The 21,366-nt window shown below is 39.6% G+C and overlaps 1 protein-coding gene across 1 annotated transcript in view; it reads right to left on the bottom strand.

Annotated features, from left to right (window-relative positions):
* BMS1 (BMS1, ribosome biogenesis factor) overlaps positions 5,383 to 21,366 on the bottom strand; it is a 69,910-nt gene continuing 53,926 nt past the window's right edge. The window contains exons 15-24 of the mRNA XM_005670994.3: positions 16,392 to 16,465; positions 15,358 to 15,534; positions 12,606 to 12,794; positions 12,337 to 12,517; positions 11,837 to 11,895; positions 10,965 to 11,087; positions 9,916 to 10,063; positions 9,132 to 9,307; positions 6,432 to 6,593; positions 5,383 to 5,910 (exon numbers count right to left, since the gene is read on the bottom strand). Coding sequence (XP_005671051.2) covers positions 5,680 to 5,910; positions 6,432 to 6,593; positions 9,132 to 9,307; positions 9,916 to 10,063; positions 10,965 to 11,087; positions 11,837 to 11,895; positions 12,337 to 12,517; positions 12,606 to 12,794; positions 15,358 to 15,534; positions 16,392 to 16,465 — 1,520 coding nt within the window. The 3' untranslated portion in view covers positions 5,383 to 5,679. The remainder of the gene's footprint in view (positions 5,911 to 6,431; positions 6,594 to 9,131; positions 9,308 to 9,915; positions 10,064 to 10,964; positions 11,088 to 11,836; positions 11,896 to 12,336; positions 12,518 to 12,605; positions 12,795 to 15,357; positions 15,535 to 16,391; positions 16,466 to 21,366) is intronic.

Here is a 21,366-nt window from a genome sequence, read left to right as displayed (position 1 = left end):
CAGCTACAGCTCAGATTCAACCCCTAGCCTGGGAACCTCCATATGCTGCAGGTACAGCCCTAGAAAGAAAAAAAAAAAAAAGATATATGTACATATACTTAAATATAAGAAAGATGTAACTGAGCTTTTTTGAAAAAAAGGAATAAGAATAAACTTGTTTAATTTTAACACAATAATAAAAGTAGACTTTATAAATATAACCCCAAATGAGTTCTTTGAAAAGACCATTAAAATAACAAAACTTTGGAAAATCAAGGAAAAGTAAAGTGGGAAAAAGTACAAAGTTAAAAACGTGAGATTAAAAAAAAAGTGATATGGGGAGTTTCTGTTGTGCCTCAGTGGAAATGAGCCTGAATAGTATCCATGAGGATGCAGGTTTGATCTCTGGCCCTGTGGGTTAAGTATCCGGTGTTGCCATGAGCTGTGGTGTAGGTCACAGATGCAGCTCGGATCCTGTGTTGCTGTGGCTGTGGCATAGGCCCGCAGCCACAGCTCTGATTTGATCCCTAGCCTGGGAACTTCCAGATTTTTAGGGGATGTGGCCCTTAAAAGAAAATGTGTCATATTAGGGAAAAAATTTATAATATTTATAAACAACCACAGAAATTATACCCAGAATATATAAGGAGGTTTTACAAAATCAGTATGGCGAAAAACCTAACAGAAATATGAAAAAAGAATATGCACAAATTATAGAAGATATGAAAATGGCCAATAAACACTTGAAAAGATGGTAAAGCCCTCAGTTATTTAATAAAAATGCAAATTTAAACAATAATGACATAGTCCTCGTACCCACCAGACTGGCCAAAATTAAAAGCATTGAACACATGCATCACTGGCAGGAATCGGAAATGGGAAAATTCTGGGGTGTTTTTTTTTTTTTTTCAGATATTTCCTCTTATCTGTTGATCTTTTCCTCTCCTTCTGGCACTCAGATAAATATGAGCGCTTTCCCTTCTCACCTCCATCCCCCCTTAATTCCCCATCTCCTTAGACCCCTCCTCATCTTCTAAAAGTGCCCCCGACCAGATCCTCATTCACTCTTTTGTTCTTCTGCCCTTTATCTTCCCTATCGAGTTCATCATTTTGGCACTTACATTGTTCATACCCATTATCCCCAGCTGGTTCTTCTTCATAACCGCCTCATCTAGCCTCATCTTTCCAATATCCTCCTGAGGCTATTTATTATGCACATGTAAAATGCCTTTCCTGCCTTGTCTATTTATCTGCTCCCTCTGGTGTTCAGTTTGTGGTCTTCTCCTCTCGGAGTTTACCCTTCTCACGTGTCTCATCTGGGCCACTCACTTTCCCTGACGAAGGTCAGCCACCTTAGCTGGTCAGGTACCCTGGGTGGGTGGGGGAAGGAGCAGGGAGCCTTAGCCCCAGGCAGCGCCTTCCTGGTAAGTTAAGGGAAAGTGGGCAGGGCGCTTCTCCAGGCAAAGTGTAGGGTGAGGTTACCTGGCTCAGTGTCCCTTTTGGCTCATCCTCATAGGTCTACTCTGGCCTCAAGGAACTTCCCTGTCCTTTCAGCACTGGCGCTCTCTCCAGGGGCTGTCAACCTGCATTGTAATTGACTGTCCCCTGGGACAGGGAGGTGCTAAACCACTGTGGCATTGCCAGGATGCCTGTGTCTGTTACTGGATCTGTTCCTCATGAGAGCAGTGTGGGTGCCAGGGCGGTGTGTGTAGGAGAGGAGCTGGTCCAGCCTGGCCCTGGGTAGGCTAAGCGGCCACTTCCACTCTGGAATGTGCTTCCCCTCCCCTCCCCACCCCACCCCACTGGGCTCTGCTTCCCTGGGGATTTCTCGTGGGTTTTCAACTTCACTGAGCTCTATCTGTAATTATTCCTTTTGTGGCACCTCCAAGGTTTGGGTTCATAGACTAGAGCCAGGAGCCCATATTAATTAAGCACCTTATTAGGAACAAAAAGCGAAATTTCAAAACAAAAATCACACCAGATATTTCCATGGATGAAGAAAATAGATACATGCAGACATTGCCTGCATGAATATTACACCCTTCCCAGGGGCGTTGTGGCAACATCTTCTAAACACCTGAGAGACTGAGCATGAAATGTCATGGGGGCATCCCATGACAAGACAGTGTAGACTCACCTGTTTCTGCTCCTTCCCCCTACATGTGACTAAATGTGCTGGAAATAATCTGACAGACAATTGTCAAAGGAATATGTAAGGTGGAAAGAGGAAGGCAGAGTGGCTGGGAAGAAGGGGACTTGAGGAATGACACTGCACTGAGTTTTATTTCATCTTCCATTGTCTTAATTCCTTTGGGCTGCTGTAACAAAAATACCATACACTGAGTGGCTTAGACAACAGAAATTTCTTTCGTACTGTTCTGGAGGCTAAGTCCAAGTTCAAGGCACTGGCAGAAGGTACGGGGAGAGAAGAAGAGAGACTAGGCAAAGAGATCTTAGACTTGACACCAAAAGTATAGTACATAAAAGGAAAAAAGGATAAATTGCACCATATTCCATCAAAATTAAATTTTTTTCATTTTGCAAAAGATCCTGTTAAGATAATGAAAAGACAAAAAAAAAAAAAAAGGAAAGAAAGAAAAGACAAATAACGGATAGGATAAAATGTTGTCAAATCACATACCTAACAAAGAATTTATGAAGAGCTCTCTGAAGTCAACATTAAGTAAACAAAATTGAAAATGTGCAAGAGATTTGAATAGATATTTGACCAAAGAGAATATATAGATGGCAAATAAACACCTGAAAGGATGGGCAATATCATTAATCATTAGGGAAGTGAGAATCAGAAACACAATGAATTATAACTACACACCTACTAGAATGGCTTAAAAAAAAAAAAGTGTTACCAAATGTTCATGTTCATACATTGCTGGAGAGAATGTAAAATGATACAGCCTCTGGAAAAGTTTGGCAGTTCCTTTTAGAACTAAAAATAGGCTTACAATTTGACCCAGAAAATGCAATCTTGGGCATTTACACTGGAGAAATGAAAGTTATTTTTACACAGAATCTTACACATGTATGTTCATAGCAGCTTTGTTTTAGCCCCAAACTTGAAACTACTTAAATGTCCTTCAATGGTGAATGCTCAACAAACTAGATATTATGGAATACTACCTAGCATGAAAAAGGAAGAGACTATTGTCACTTGCAACAGTTTGGATGAACTCAAGGAAACTATGCTGAATGAAATAAGCTGATTTTAAAAGGACACGTACTATATGATTCCATAAAGTTGTGAAATAACACAATCATAGAGATGGAAAACAAATAATTGGGAGGGGATGGGGCAGGGTGAGGGGAACGAGGCTCTGAAGCGGTAGCATGAGGAAGCTGTGTAGAGGTGGTGCTGTGATGTATCCTAATTGTGTTGGAAGTACAATAAACTACACATGATAATATTGCACAGAGTAACACACACAAACACACACACAAATGAATACATGACTAACTCATGAAATCTGAATAGGTTATGTGGGTTTTACTAAGGTCAATTTCCTGATTTTGGTTTTCTATTACAGTTCTGCCAGATGTTCACATTGGCGGAAGCTGGGTAAATGGCACAAGAAACCTCCCTGTACATGTTTTGGCAATTTCCTGTGAATCTATAATTATTTCAAAATGAAGCTTTTTTTTTTTTTTTCCCCCTTTAGGGCCTCACCTGTGGCATATGGAAGTTCCCAGGCTAGGGGTCAAATTGGAGCTACAGCTGCCAGCCTACACCACAGCCATAGCAATGCATGATCCAAGCTGCATCTGCAACCTACACCACAGCTTACAGCAATGCCAAATCCTCAAACCCACATCCTCATGGATACTACTTGCGTTCATAACCTGCTAAGCCACAACGGGAACTCCCTCCTAACTTGTAATTCTAATTCACTTCTGCTGTAACCACCTGCCTTTTTTTCTAAATCCTACCCCTTGTAACCCCAATGCTACTGGTTGCCACATCAATTATTCATTCCTAAACTCATCCCAGCCTGTTTCTTCAATCTTGCCTTCTCCATTGACTCTTTACAAATAGTCATGGGCAGCCTATTCCATTGAAAACAAAACAAAACAAAAACCCCATAACTTGATATACAGCTGCCAGCCTACACCACAGCCGCAGCAACTGGGATCTGAGCCATATATGTGACCTACGTGGCAATGCTGGATCCTTAACCCACTGAGTGAGGTCAGGGATCAAAACCGTATCCTCAGAGACACAGTGTTGTCCCTAATCTGTTGAGCCACAATGGGAACTCCCTACTTGAGGCCTTTAAAATCAAATAACAGCAGGAGATTTGGAACAGGACACCATGATTCAAAGTAACACTGAGCTGGTGATGAGTTTCACCATTTTCATTTCCCAGTATCTCACTGTTATCCTTACTCTAGGCAGCCTGAACTTGGAGGCGGGTGGAAGTTCAGAGAGCACCCAGGTTCTGACTGAGAAGTAAAGTGTCTCCTAACACCCAGAGAGGGTGCAAGAAATTCCCCTCTTCTCTAGTTCATTTTCTCCTGCCTCAGCCCCCTGCAGCCCACAAGCATACCCTTTTCTGCTAGATGGAGCATGATCCGAGTAGGGTGGATTTGGGTTTTTTTTAAATGATTGTTTTCTTACTCTTGACTCTTCTACCCCGTAATGGTAAGGAAAATGCAGCATCTTGTCTAAAAAAGGAGAGCCCAGGGGACTGAAAAGTACCAGGAAACTATGGAGTGGAAGGAGTTCTGAATCGAGACCTCCAAAAGTTGTTAATGTGCTCTAAGACACGGGGAAAGACAGGCTACCCTCTTTGTTTACGTCAGTCACGTGACTGGCTTCTGTGCACTGGACCTGCTCAGCTTTCGGTCAAGTGACCATGTCAGCAGGATCATTCGGGTTATCTTGGGTGCTGGTCTGCGCATGTGGGTTGGATGAGGTGATGTTGTGTGAGGTGTATGAAAATACTGAACTAATGGAAAGAATGCTGGACCTGGCTGTGTTTCATCTTGATCCCTTCTCCTAGATGATTCTACCCACTGCGAGGGAGGTGTTGATGTCTTTCAGGAGTGTATTTAAGGCCCAGAAAGTTTTATCAATTCAAGCTTCAGAGAGTATTCCTAACCACCTCCCTGGTCTAAAGCATAAAAACAGTATCTAGTGTTAACTAGCTATTATACTAACAGGCAAAACATGTGAAATAAGATATAAAATGTCCATTAGGGTCAATGATCAAAGAACATAACATATAATAGACAAAACCCCAAAAATAACTATATACATTTCTCCAAAATTTTACCTTAAAGCCAAGGATTCAAGTTAATATTTTTCCCCCTTTTGGAAGGCTCATCATGAAGGTGGTAGAATAAGTAATTATCAAACAATCAACACTAATGAAAACTACTAAGCCAAAATTAACAAGAAAATATTTTAATGATATTTTTGTAGCACAAAATTAAACTGAGAGAGGAATGTGAGAGAATCTAGAAAACCATAAATTATATTGCTTTATTTGACATAACCTAGATGCTGAGGAGGAACAGGTGTCCTATCAACAGTCTCCATTTCTCTCCTCAAAGGCACAGTCTGGGTTCTACAGTCAACAAAGAGGTCATATTTGGGCTCCAGTTCCGTCCTGTTATTTACAAGTACTACAATATATGAAACCATTCATCACTGCAGACTCAAATGACAGTCTATCTGTCTGGAGCTCACATCGACTGCTCCCCAGACCCCTTCAGACTGGACTTCTGATTTCTTTTTTCCTTCTGACCCTGAATTCGGAAGAGTTTCTTCCTGAGATCCTTCTGTCGCTTCAGTTTCTCTTCTTCCTCCTTCTGCTTCACTTTGAAGTGTTCTTTGTTGTGTAGATGCCGTTGCTCCTTGGCCTTCTTCATCTTCTGACTATGCACTGTACTCAGAGCATCCAGCAGCGCAAGGATCTGACAAGGGTAAAACCCAGTGAGCATCAGAATATTCTCACAGTTATAGCATGCTTTCCATCTAAGTTTCAGGAGGCCTAAACACCACAGCTGACTGCATCAAAACTAGGACCAATTCATGATCCAAATGAATATCAACCTAGTGAAAATTTATTCCGAACTAGGAAGTTATAATTTGCATGGAAATACAAATAGGAGCATATTTACTTGGCAAAATACTTAAATAATGGCCTTGACCACAAAACCATCTTTGTTACTCTGGGTACTATGTACAGCTAAGAGTGATTTGCCAGCTGTGTGCCTATTATTCCCCATTAAAACGTATAAGGCAGAACATGACTAAACAAAAGGGAAATGGACTCTGGCCTTTCTTCTAACTTCAGATCTAGTGCCTTGAATAAGTCTGGCCTTTATCTTTTCCTGATGAAAAATGAGAATGCAGTAGAAATGCCAAGTGTATTACTGAAAACATTATTTTCACTTCTAAAAGCAATGTGCTGGAAGCCATCCCTTGACAGTACCTTCCTTTCATGAGGCTCCCGTATGACGGCTGGTCTCAGTCTGTCCTTTGGAGTCTTGCCTGCCTTTGCTTGGGTCTTGGGCTTGCTCTTAAATGGCAGGGCCTTCTGCAAAGCTTTTGGAATATGCAGTGAATTAAAATGTTTCTTTTGCCTTATAATTGGCTGGAAAAGAAAAAGAAAAAGAAAACAAAGACTGTGAAATATCTAAATTATCATCTAGTGCATTAAAACTCACATAAAATCTTCTCAATGGATTGATTTTTCCACAAGATTAGTAACATCAGAGTTTCCAATAGATCATCATCAGAAATGAGGACTCAGTCATTCATCAAATATAAATTGCCTTGATGAGCATGCATAGATAGCCACAGCCAAAACAAAGGAATATAAAGAATATACATATTTACAATTCTTCCAAGAAATCAACTGTGCACATTTCTGTAGTATGGACAATGGGGTCTCAACAGAGCAGATGAAAAGATCCAAAATTTCTACTAATGGAAAATGAAGGCCTTATGTTGGGGGACTGAAATGGTTTTTTTCTAGCCTAATCTAGCTTTTCATCTTGACTATCAACCTCTCTGGATTTAAGGACATGGTTCTTTCTCCAGGCAGCAACCAAAGTGTCCCCATCCCTGATTCTCATTAAGAAGTTTAACTTCATTCTATTTTTAGTAGAAGGCTAGCTGAGAAAAAGATTTAAATGACAAATGAATGCAAAACTCCTCTACATTCAGTTTTCAAGCTAACCAAATTCTATGCTTAATTGAGATGACCAAAATTTTTAACTGTCTCAGAAGCAGTTCAAAGTTTTGCCCTAAACCTTTTCCAAGGTTGACAACTATATAAATATTTCTTCTATACCCTTAAATTTATTGTTAAAGACATCACCCTCTCAATATTCTCTGTTTAAGAAACTTTTGAAAGAACTCAGAGAAATCTCTTTTTCAAAAAAAGAGTAAGCACCACATACTAGACAATAGGTACTCTGTCCTGAAGTATACAGTGTGTGTGTGTGTGTGTGTGTGTGTGTATTTTGGTGTTCTTGTCTTTTTAGGGCTGTACCTACGGCATGTGCAGGTTCCCAGGCTAGAGGTCAACTCAGAGCTATAGCCACTGGCCTACACCACAGCTCACGCAATGCCAGATCCTTAACCCACAGAGCGAGGCCAGGAATCGAACCCATGTCATCATGGATGCTAGTTGGGTTCACTAACCGTTGAGCCATGATGGGAACTCCAAAGTATATTTTAAGAGAAATTCATGGCAATATGATCCAAATTTTATTAACTGCTTTACAGAAAAACTAATTCGTGGAAAACTTCCATTTCTAGCAGAATGGAAGACTGAAACCCTGAACTACCCTCTTATTACAAAACAATTAAATCTTCTGCATTAACAAATCTTTTCAAATGCATTGTTAAGCTGTGAATGAAATAATGGAAGTTCTCAGAGGCCAAAATCTGAATGAAAATGATATTTGAGACAGGAACAGAGAACTTAAAAAAGACTAGGAGTTCCTGCTGTGGCACAGTGAGTTAAGGATCTGGTGTTGCTGCAGCTGTGGTGAGGAACTCTGTCACTCAGTCACTCAGAGTTGGTCTCTGGCCCAGGAAATCTCCACATGTCACAGATGGGCCCGAAAAAAAGGAGAAAAAAATACTAGGAGTGCCTGGCGGTTCAGCAGGTTAAGGATCACAGCAGTGGTGTCACTGCTGTGGTTCTGGTTACTGCAATGGGGCGGATACAATCCCTGGCCCAGGAACTTGTACATGCTGCAGATGCAGCCAAAAAAAAACCCCCCACCGATGAGGCCAACTACTGGAAACGATGTGGAACAGCTAGAAAACTAATAAGCTGTTGGAGCCTAACCTGGTATGAGCTCTGAATACTACAACCATCACACACTGCTGTTGAACACATGTACCCTGGCAATCCCACCCACAAGGATCTACATAACAGAAGTGTGTGCACATGTATGCCAAACAAGTTGCATATAACTGTTCAGGGCAGCTCTCATGATAGCCTAAACCTGGAAATACTGTCCCTTGATGGATAAACTGACACTGTCATACAATGAAATTCTACTCAACAATAACAAAAAATAAATGTCTGCTATATACTAGAACATGAATGAATCTCATAATACTGAAGGAAAGAAATCAGGCAAAATACTATATATTTTATAAAACTCAAAAAAAGGTGGAAGGAATTTACACGTCAGGAACTAAGATGATGGCTGGTTTGAAATGGAGGTGGGATAGTGAGTGACTGACTGGGAGAGGTCACAAGAGGGCTTCTTTTGTGCTAGTAATTCTCTTGCTTGATCCAGGTGATGGCAACTTTTATGTACTAAAATTCATTGAGTTGTATATACTTTTGATTTGTGTGTGAATTTCTGTATGTTAACATTTCAATAAAAAGCTTATTAAAACTTTCAAGAAAACACATACTTCCACATTGTTTCAATAAGAATTAGCACATTAATGTTTTTAAAAGTAATATGTGTATATGGTACAAAAAAAATAGTCTGAGGTGAAGACCACCACTTTTCCTGTGTTCCTTCCAAAATAGTCTACGAATATACGACATGTTTATTCAAATTTAATGTTAGACTTTCTACTTGAAAATTCAAACCATGAGAATATTACAGCATATCTTCTGGATGACACTATCTATAGAGCACATGTGTGACTATACCTTATACAGAGAATCTTTGTTGGGTTTTAGTTTGATGCCATGGACAAGCCGGAGTTGACCAGTTGTCCGCATTCCTGACCAGGTGTCTTTCTCACCAACTGGTTTCAACAAAGATGTTACAGGGTTATAGAAGGCTGGAACGGAGACAGGATACCAAGTTCTCATGAAGACAATATCTGGAAAGAGAAGAAATTTACATTAACACTTTCTTCCCTCCCACCCCTTTTAAGGCCACATCTGCAGCATATGGAAGTTCCCAGGCTAGGGGTTGAATTGGAGCTGTAGCTGCCGGCCTATGCCACAGCCCTAGCAACTCGGGTGCAGTTTTCGGCAACGCCGTATCCTTAACCCACTGAGCAAGGCCAGGCGTCAAACCCACATCCCTATGGATACTAATTGGGTTCTTAACCCACTCAGCCACAATGGGAGCTCCATATTAACATTTTCAAAAGATTCATATTCATCTCAGTAAATAAGAGAACAAAATACTGACCCCAAACTTCTCCAGCTAGATGCAAAGTATTTGAAGAGAGACTTTGCCCAGTGAACTACTCTTTCATTGGGTGTGTCAATCATATCCACACCCATAAAACTTTCACTGGGTGAATCACATGGCTCTAGACACAGCATGACTTGGCATAATACCCAAGATGCTCCAACTAGGGAGAGCTATAGCTGACTCCTGTTTCTAAAGACTTAAAACTGCCACCTGTACTTCATACTGGCTAGAAGCCAATAGTGAATGGTAACACAACGTTAAAAACACACCACAAAGGATATTTACCACTCATCAGCAATTTATCCTCAAAGGTGGCCCGGAAAGCTCCTTCTGGAGCCCTGAGTGCCTTCTTGATCTGTCCCCTTATTCCACTGACAGTTCGAATCACAGCACCTTCAAATTTGGCCACTTCCAAGGCAGAATTAAACATTCCCTATAAGTATATATATAAAAGAAAACAAATATACATACAAAGTTAGATATTTTACCTCTCAGTTCATAAATATATCCTTGGTTAAAAAACAAAAAAAATAATTCATTGGAATTACTAGGTCAAAAGGAATACAATTCTATTTTCCCTCAAATAAAATATTAATCAAGATTCTATTGTAGGCACTAACATGCTCATCACTACCTTTGTAGAAAAGAAGATCAAAAAGATATTTATTGGACTGAAGTGGCCCCGATGGCCTTTGCCATCATCTCACAAAGCTGGACTACAGCTCTTATCCTATTACTTAGGTGTACACACTCAGAAAATAAAGAGAGCTGGATAAATGCTGATGGTAGTATTCCCTTATAAGAACATTTCGTGATCGATCATCTTAACTCTGTGTTTTTAATGGAAACATCCCCTGCTAAAGAAATTTTCAGTAGGTGTTGCCCAAACTACCCTTCTATGATATACTGCATTAACAGAGTGTCCATTTCTCTGTACCCTTGCCAACAAGTACTTCTGCAAATTGCTTTGTCTATTTTTCTAATGATCTGTTTGAAAATGCTATGATTTTCCCCTCTCTTAATACAAACCGAAAAGGTAGGAAACAAAACCCAGTGAATAGGATTACATATTTTCAATATTAGCTCTGCAACAGCCTCATATGGGAGTAAAAAGTAATAGCCTCAATCACCAAATATCTCTATTTTACTTCACCTAAAGATTTCTGAACATATTAAGTAACACAGAGACTAATATATAGAAGTAAACTAAAAATATCAAAGACTAAGATTATGAAAGATTTCAAGCACTTTTCAGACTTATCTCTTAGACCTATATTAGAATTCATTACTCCTTTAACAACATATTAAATACGTGAATACACAGATATACAGACCTTAATGAATGAAGTGTTCTTGAAAATTTTATATGGAAAGCCAGTTAGCTTTAATTTCTTCACAATTTTTATAGATTTATCCAGATCAAGGACAACTCCTGTGGCAGCTATCCGGAAATCAGGCTAAAAAGGAATCCCCAAAATCTGATACAGGAATACTATCAGCAGGAGAAAAACTTATTTCTCTCTAATGCAATAAATTACCAAAGTGCATTTCACTTACAATCACATAAGAAAAATGAGAATATCTGAACATGCAAAACAGTATTTTAACAAAATCTATTTGATAGTATAATACTGTAATACTATTATACTATACTACTGTCTGAGGGTGATTTCATAGTAACACAGTTTCACAATGATGCATGAATGAAAAGGAATATGAAAATCTGGTTACAATGTTTGAGAAATTAAATTTTAGACATTCAGGGTGGATTCCAATTGCTCATTATTCAGTTTTCTGTTAAATGGAGCCAATAAAACCTGCTCTGATTGGTCAAATGAAGACTGTGTGAACATACTTTGCTAAACCAGCATTACTGGTGGTAGTCTTATGTCTAGTAGTACCTGATGTATATACCACAACTTAGCAGAGTGCTAAGCTCATAGTGAGCACTGCTAAAATATTTTTAGCATGTCCATAAAAACATAAAAATACAGAAATGTCATCAGTACCATTAAAATTCTTTTACTTCCTTCTTCTCCACTCCCATACTTTACTTAAAAAGACGTACGAATATTGAAAGCAAAGAGAAGTTTACTACAAATACTAAAAATGAGTAATTTTCAACTTAAAGTTTCAGGTACATATTCCATATTCAAGACATATTTCTGAAACTCAGTCTATAAAATAAAACATCCAAGATAGTTACCATTATGCCACTGACAGACTGTATTGCCAAGAACCCAGTACCCTGTGGAGTGATAGGACCTTAAAGAAAAAAAAAAAAAAAAAAAAGAAAGAAATACATTGAACCATACATTCTGGATTCCATTTTATATATAGACTCCAATCCAAAAAAGAAAAATCTTATGAACTGGGATTTCATAAAAGGAAAAAAGCAAAACTATAATGATAAAAGCTTAAAAGGTTTAGGAGTTCCTGTCGTGGCTCAGCGGTAAGGAACCCGACTAGTATCCATAAGATGCAGTTTTGACCCCTGGCCCTGCTCAGTGGGTTAGGGATCTGGTTGCCGTGAGCTGCAGTGTAGGTTGACTGTTACAGCTCTGATTTGACCCCTAACCTGGGAACTTCCGTATGCCACAGGTATAGCTCTAAAAAGACCAAAAAAAAAAAGAAAGAAAGAAAGAAAGAAAGAAAAGAAGAGCCTTAAATTAACCTACGAGCAAGTTTATTCTAATTCCTTTTTACCCCAAAAGGTTGCTCCACAATGCATGTGCTGTGGGGTGTATTTCAGAAGCCTCTGTCTTCCATTGTGGTCTTCAATATAATAAAGCGGGATAGTCTGGAACCGCCTCCACCCAACAGAAAAAATGATTGGATCTCGGGACTTGAGGATTTTTTTATACCAACGATGTTTCTTCAGACGCATCTGAGGGGAAAGGGATCTCAGTAAGATTACTGGTGCCAAGTACGTCCAAAGAACCTCAATTATTAAGCACGCAGCAAAGGGCACCTACCTGTACATATCCAACATTGCCTTCACTATTGCCCAAACCACCCAAAATAATTGGGTAATGGGGGTCAAAGTTAAGCACGAATTCACAGGGTACATTTTCTATCTCAATTCGAACATACATCCCAGGTCGAAAACCCTCATACTGAACTCTGGCTTCATCATCTTGATCTTCAAATTCCGCCCGATTAATCTATATATAAAAGGGGGAAAAATTAAAAACCCATAATGCTGTTGTCATCAATAAATATAAGATTACCATTTTCAAAAAAGAGCAATTTCTAAACAGAGGAACCATGTATAGAACCCATATTCAGTCTTTTATCACAGCTCTGCACTGTTTAATATGGTAGGCCAACATGGCTATTTAAATTGAAATTTATTAAAATTAAATGTAATTGTAACAATTCAGCCTCTCAGTCACATCAGCCACACTTCAGGTGGTCAGTATCAACATGCTGGCTAGTGGACAAGGTATAGGACAGCAGAGATACATACTTCCACTATCACAGGAAGTTCAACTGGGCAGCTGTTATAGATTATCCATGCCTCTATTTAATGCCAAACTTTACTTGCATACTAGATCATCCACTCTTGTTGGCCTTTATACCAACAAATCTTGCCTGTTATTTCTCTCATCTTAAAATCTTTTGATTCTACTTCCTCTCACTATTGCCTCATTCCTCTGCTTATCTTTGAAGCAAAATGCCAGAGAAGTCTTCTATCATCTGGCTCCAGTTACTCTGCTCCTATTCTCTTAAATACCCTAAAATTGGACCTTAACCAACGCTCCACTGAGATGCTTGCCAAAGTCACTACAGGCCTCCACATTCCTAATCCAGTGGTCCATTCTGTCTTCACTGCAATTATCAGCAGGATTTGAAACTATCACTTCCTTCTACAGTGGTTTCCAGCAGAGCTAGTGTTTTCTTGGATTTCCTCTATCTCATGAGCACTGCTCAGTCCCTACTCCTTCTTCCTCCTCTCTGCCCAGCCTGTTGGAGCATCCAGTGTCAGTCCTGGTCCTCTCCTCTCCTGTCTCTACACTCACTCTCCAGGTCATTCCATTCACCTCATAGCTGTAAATAGCATCCAGATGTTGAGGACTCCATATTTAGGTCCCTGGCCCCAACAGCTCTCCAGAACTCCTCACTGACCACTTGACACGTCTCTTGTCTGAAAGATACCTCAAACCTAAAAGATCCAGGAGTTCCAGTTGTGGCTCAGTGGTAATGAACCAGACTAGTATCCATGAGGACATGGCCCCGCTCATTGGGTTAAGGATCCAGTGTTGCCATGAGCGGTGGTATAGGTTGCAAACACGGCTCAGATCCAGCATTGCTGTGGCTGTGCTCTGCAGCTCTGGCAGCTGCAGCTCTGATCAGATCCCTAGCCTAGGAACTTTTGTATGCTGTGTGTTCGGCCCTAAAAAAAAAAAACACCAAAAAAAGCAAAAAAAAAAAAAAAAACCACCAAAAAACCCCTAACAGATCCAAACTTCATCTTTCCAGATAGACTGACATCAATGAAAGGCTTTCCCATCTCATTTATAACAACCCAATCCTTCCAGTAAGCCATCCTTAGTTCCCCTCTCACATTCAATTCACCAAGTAATCCTATTTATCTTCTTTTTAAATGCAGTATATCCAGAATTTGACTCTTTCTTCTCACCACTACAACACCCCCACCCCCTCCTCAGTGTAAGTCACCTTTATCTTACTGAACTCTTACCAGGGTAACCCTTTCAAAGGTAAGCAGATCATGCATGTCTCTCCTCAACTCAACATGACCCCCCTCCTCCTCCCCACTCATTCAGAGTAAAAAATTCAAAGTTCTGTACAATGCCCACAAGGTTCTAGGTGAGTTTAAACTGCAAATGGCCCAAAGCAAAGACTTCAGAACCAAACTTACATTTCCTAGTTGCTTCTATCAAAGGTCAGTACACACCTGGAGTCACTAAGTTAATGATTGACCAGCAGATACTTCTTAGATTAGATGAAGGCCTAGGGTGAGCAAACCCTGTCAACTGCATTTCCACAAATCATACACTTAATTTGCATAAGACATATTAAGATATGCTCCAGCTTACAGGGCTTCTTGGTGGACCCATTTGTCAAAGCACAACTCAAACACTCGCCATCAAACTGTGTACACATCTTTGTGTTTCCTTCAGAGTGAGTTCATCAACACATACAGATGCTCAGCATCCCCAGACAGCAGGGCCAGACATCTCCCTTTCAGCATTCAACAGGCTCCCTCTACCTCTGCATCTGACCTCACCTTCAAAGTATCCTCTGAACTCTGACCAAAGTGAGTTTTCAGAAAACCTTCTCCAGAGCACTGGTATGTGCATAAGCCACATAGGCCAAGAATCACATGTCCATTCAAATTATTCAGTGAGGGTTTCAGGAAGCAATAATAAGAATACTAAGGCAATGCATGCATGCATGGAAAACACACTTTCTCAGATCACTACACTGTTAGACCCTCAAAAATGGTGGCTGCGTCTCAGCCATTTCTGCTTCCTTAATATTTAATGCTTGGTACAAAATAGACACTAGTATTTTTCTGGTGAATGTCTGACTGAAGAAACAACTGGATGAGTGCATGAATAAACACACCCATCTGCATCTCGCTCTAGGAAACCAAACAAGAGGCCCAGAAGCAGATCAGGGAGCAGAGATATAAACAGTTATGTATTCACACCACATTACAGCTTGGAGATGAGGCTGACGACAAGAACTGAGTTTCCTCACCTGTGCTTGTTTCTGCATTTCTCCTTTAAGATCATCAAAGTATGTGCTTTCTCCTTCATCATACTCTGCATCAAACATCTCCTTCAATTTTCTCTTTTTATCTAAATGCTTTTTTTTGGCACTTTCCTCTGCGCTGGGGTCAACTTCTTCTTTAACTTCTTCCTCTACATCTTCAACCTTAGATTTTCCGAAGAGAAAATTTTGTAAAAATTTGTGGATACCTTTTTTTAAACATTAAGGCAGATTTTAAAAGTTCTATTTGGATTGAGCTGCAATAATCTTAGTTATGATCATCATGAAAGCAAAACAGCCCTTAGCTCTAAATTATATGTATTGCAACAAGAGACATTTATTTAGACATCTGCATTACAATTAACTGCCATTCCTTAATATGGCTGGGAATACCAAACATGAATAAAGATAACAGCAAGTGTCCCCAACCCAGATAATGTTCTAAAGAAATATTAGGGTGAACAGAGAATTCTTTTTTTTTTTTTTTTAAATGGCACTTAAATTTAAGAAGAGGAGAATGACAGCAAAACTAAATGACTAGAAACCACTGTGGCACAATGGGTTAAGAATCAACTGTAGCAGCTTGGGTTACTGTGGAGGCACATGTTTGATCCTTGGCCCAGGCTCAGTGGGTTAAAGGATCCAGCACTCCTGCAGCTGTGCCATAGGTCATAGCTGTGGCTCAGATTCAATGCCTGGCCCAAAAACTTCCATATGCCATGGGCGTGGCCATAAAAAAATAAAAATTTAAAAAATTAAACTAAATGACCAAAATTCCCAGTGTCTGAAGAATCATAACAAGTAGAGGTAGAAGGTATTACCCCCAAAATCAAGAACAACAAATAAACCAATAGCTTTTGATCTGTCCTCACCCTCTTTATTTTTAGGAAGGAATTCATCTAGTCTGTAATCTCCATAGATAACCAGTAAGATTTGCATTTCTCAATATGGGGCCTTTTGCAAAACATACTGACCACAGATCAAAGACAAGTGGCTGAGAGCCAGCCACAGTCACGTCATACCTCAGCATCCGGGTCTGATTTTCCCTTGTGCACGTCCCCTGTTTCCAGGTCTTCAAAGTCACCATAGAGCTCCTCTGGGAAAAGAATATCCAAACAACGCCTCTGTAAGTAGGGCCTGCCTGTGACACTCCAGTACCACCCAGAACCAGGTAGACTGTGTGCTCTGCATCTCAAACTCATTTTTACTGTTCTTAATGCAATGCACCCCTGAAGAATCTTCCAATACACAGGCTTCTTTTTCTTGTTACATTGTCAGTATTTCATCACCTGTTTATTAGGTTTTAAGTAAATGAAGCCAATCCACTTTTCTACACTTCAAAATTCCACTTAGCCAAGAGCTATATATATAGGTGATGCACATTCTGTAGCAGAGATGCCCACAGAGGTGGCATGCATAGCGCTTTAGATGAGTCATCAAACTAACGGTTCAAAGAATGACTTGAGAAGCCGTGGCATGATAACAGCACATGTGAAAAAGAATCTCAATAGTAAGATTAACACAGCACAACCATGTGACATACCTGAGTAAAATCTTAGATTACCAAAAATACAGCATTTAAAGTAATACTGGTGTCCAAAACAATGCCAAGCCCATAAGAAGGGATCATTTATTTGTTTTTAGAGCTCTAAGTTTTGTATCCTATCCTTAAAAGACACAGACAAGATAAAACTCCTTTGGGAAGCAACATTTAGAAGGGTATCAAAAGGTATGCTGTGGTGCAGTTTCTGCTGTGGTGCTGTGGATTAAGAATCCAAGCAAAAGAGATGCCCCCAGAATAAGCAAACTACCCCATAAGCCAAGATAACTTTCCCTGACCTAGGCACACCAGGTGGCACAGCCGAGAGAAGCTCCTCTGTTTCCTGACACAGTACCAGCAGGGCCAACAGCACCAGATAAACCAAGCAGACCAGAACAGTGCCACAAAGGCTCTGAAATTGTCATTGGAACCACAGCCCTTGAAGTGGACCAGTACCTGTACACTAAACCTAAATAGGAAGAGTGCATGTTAAAATTCTAAAATTACATAGGACCCAGGGTCTCCAAACAAAATATGTGGATACAACAGAAAAGCACCTGTCATGCCTAGAACCAGGAAAATCACTGTTTGAATGTGTAAAGACTGAAAACAACACTGAAATCCATCAGATGTTGGAACTACCTGACTAGTACCTTAAAGTAACCATTATAAATAAAATTACAAAAGGAAAAAAAAATTCTTCAACAAGCAACTACAAATCTTACAGCAACAACCAAAAAAATTGAAAACCTCAGGAAACTTGAGGCCACATAAAGAATTCATTCAGTCTGAACTGAATGAAAAAACAAAACAAAACAGCCTAAAAAGAAATGAACAGAGCCTCAAGGACCCATAGGATAGACACAAAAAAACAAATATCTGTTTTGTTTCTGAGACTCTGTCATCAGAGTCTCACAAGTTTGTGGTTAAAAGAAATAATGACTAAAGATTCTCAAATTTGGTGAAAAACATTAATTTGCAGGTTCAAGAAGCTGAGAAAATCTCACAATAAACCCCCCAAAATTCACACCAATTAAACTTCTGAAAACTACAAACAAAAAATACCTTGAAAGTAGCCATAAAGAGATGGCAGAATACCTATAGAGGCACACAAATTACAATGACAGCCTATGAAATCACAGACGCCAGCAGGAAATGGCATATTTTTCATTTTAAAATTTTTTGGGAGTTCCTGTCATGGCTCAGTGGTTAACGAACTCGACTAGTATCCATGAAGATGCGGGTTTGATCCCTGACCTTGCTCAGTGAGTTAAGGATCTGGCACTGCTGTGAGCTGTGGTGTAGATTGCAGATCCAGCTCGGATCCTGTGTTGCTGTGGCTGTGGCGTAGGCCAGCAGCTGTAGCTATGATTCGACCCCTAGCCTGAGAACCTTCATATGCCACATGTGCGGCCCTTAAAAAAAAAAGACAAAAAAAAAAAAAAAAAAAAGGCATTTTAATCAGTTGTGAAAAGAACAAATAGTATTGGAAAGAACTTGGCAGCCATGTAGAAAAAAATATCTAGGCCTCCCACTCCCACTAAAATAAGTAGTAGAAGGGAGTTCCCGTTGCGGCTCAGTGGTTAATGACCAGTATCCATGAGGATGCAGGTTTGATCCCTGCCCTCACTCAGTGGGTGAAGAATCCAGTACTGCTGTGAGCTGTGGTGTAGGTCACAGACGTGGCTCAAATCTGGCATTGCTGTGGCTGTGCTGTAGGCCAGCAGCTGCAGCTCCGGTCCGACCGCTAGCCTGGGAAATTCCATATGCCATAGGTGCAGCCCTAAAAAGAAAAAAGAAAAAAGAAATAAAATAAGTAGTAGATACATCAGTGATTAGAATGTAAAAGAAAAATGGGAATCAGGCAGTACAAAAAAAAAACAAAAGTTTTTTTTCTCTCTTTTTTTTTTTTCACAAAAGACCTTTTTAAGACAAATCCCAAAAGGCATTTAAGGCAAAACTAATAAATCTAACCTCATTAAAAAAATTCACAGAAAACAAAAAGACAACTTACAGAATGGGAGAAAATAGTTTCAAACGATGAAACAGACAAGGGCTTAATCTCTAGAATATATAAACAACTTATACAACCCAACAGCAAAAAAGCCAATCAACCAATGGAAAAATGGGCAAAAGACCTGAATAGACATTTCTCCAAAGAAGATATACAGATGGCCAACAAACACATGAAAAAATGCTCAACATCGCTGATTATAAGAGAAATGCAAATCAAAACTACCATGAGATACCACCTCACACCAGTCAGAATGGCCATCATTAATAAGTCCACAAATAACAAGTGCTGGAGGGGTTGTGGAGAAAAGGGAACCCTCCTGCACTGCTGGTGGGAATGTAAACTGGTACAGCCACTATGGAGAACAGTTTGGAGATACCTTAGAAATCTATACATAGAACTTCCATTTGACCTCGCAATCCCACTCTTGGGCATATATCCGGACAAAACTCTACTTAAAAGAGACACATGCACCTGCATGTTCATTGCAGCTCTATTCACAATAGCCAAGACATGGAAACAACCCAAATGTCCATCAACAGAATGGATTCGGAAGATGTGGTATATATACACAATGGAATACTACTCAGCCATAAAAAAGGAATGACATAATGCCATTTGCAGCAACATGGATGGAACTAGAGACTCTCATACTGACTGAAATGAGTCAGAAAGACAAAGACAAATACCATATGATAACTTATAACTGGAATCTAAAATACAGCACAAATGAACATCTCCACAGAAAAGAAAATCATGGACTTGGGGAATAGACTTGTGGCTGCCTGATGGGAGGGGGAGGGAGTGGGAGGGATGGGGAGCTTGGGGTTATCAGATACAACTTGGAACAGATTTACAAGGAGATCCTGCTGAGTAGCATTGAGAACTATGTCTAGATACTCATATTGCAACAGAACAAAGGGTGGGAAAAAAATGTATACATGTAAGAGTAACTTGATCCCCATGCTGTACAGCAGGGAAAAAAAAAGACGTCAAAAAAAATTCACATAAAAGAATCATAAAGTTAAAATACAAGTATTAAAATAAGTGAGTAAATGTGGCTGGCACCTCATATCACAAATGGCTAATTTCTCTAATATATCAAAAATGAAAAAAATATCAACAATAACCCAATAGAAAAACAGGTAAAGCATATGCAAAGACAGGATGGAAGGAAATACAAATGGCCCCTTAACACACAGAAAGGTGCTCAAATTGACAGAGATCCAAGATTTTGTTAGCAATTTGTTCATTAATTGTGACCAATGTACTGTCTGTATGTAACATGATCATAACAGGGCAAACTGAGTGTGAAGTTTATGGGAACTCTGCACTATATTTGCAACTTCCCTCTAAATCTAAATGATTATAACCTTCTTTTAAAAAATTAGGCAAAAGACTTAAATGTATACCTCACAAAGGAAGATACTAAATTGGCCAACATGCACATGAAAAGATAACAATGTCATCATCAACAATGTCATCAATTAAAGCCATAATGATACTATTTCATACCCACTAGGGCATGAGCTGAAATTGTCCTCCCCTGCTGGAGAGACAGGATGATCCTCCCACCCAAAACTGGGTTTAGATATTGAGCCAGACAACACACACATGAATCAAAAGTATATGGAATGATTCATAATTCACACTGTGAGATTTTTAAGGGAGAGTAGGGCAGACTTCCAAGCTAATTGAAACACAGTTTGGGAGAGAAGGGAGGGAAGGGAGAATAGCATGGGTTGTTAAGGCTGGTTAGGAGGTGGGGCTTCGATGAAGGCATGAGGGTATGTGATTTGAACTTTCTTCTGGTGCCAAAAGAGGAGCACTTGTTTTTTTTTTTTTTATCAGCTTGCTCAGATGTAGGATATAAAGGTGGACAGGAATGGGGCTTAAGAGCTGTCATCAGTCAAATATTAAAAATGAAGTGAGACTATATAAGTTTCTTACAAAGTTGGGTGTCCATCTACCCACCCCATAGCTCTTATCATTCTACTCCAAGGTGTTACCAAGGAGAAATGGAAACCAAATTCCACAAAAAAGACCTATACATGAATGTTCAGAGCAGCCTTAATTGTAATAGTCAAAAACTGGAAACGACCTAAATGGCCATCAAGAGAGAAAAATGGATAAACAACTGTGGCATATCTGTGCAACAGACTACTCAGCAATAAGAAGAAACAAACTATTATACAAATTAATCTCAAAAACAGTATGTTAAGTAAAAGAATCTACAGATAGAAGACAGGGTGTTTTATCATGCAATTCTAATCTACATTGAGAGAAAGCAGATCATTGGTTGTGCTGGGCTGCTGTGATGGTAGGAGTAGGAACTTACTGCAAAGGACCATGAGGGTGCATTCTATGGTGACAGAGATACTTTATGTCCTGATTGTAATGGCAGTACATGAGCATATATAATTGTCCAAACTAGCCAAACTAT

The sequence above is a fragment of the Sus scrofa genome, chromosome 14 (genome assembly GCF_000003025.6).
Source record: "Sus scrofa isolate TJ Tabasco breed Duroc chromosome 14, Sscrofa11.1, whole genome shotgun sequence".
Taxonomy (NCBI): Eukaryota; Metazoa; Chordata; class Mammalia; order Artiodactyla; family Suidae; genus Sus; species Sus scrofa.
This window is presented reverse-complemented; position numbering and strand designations above follow the sequence as displayed.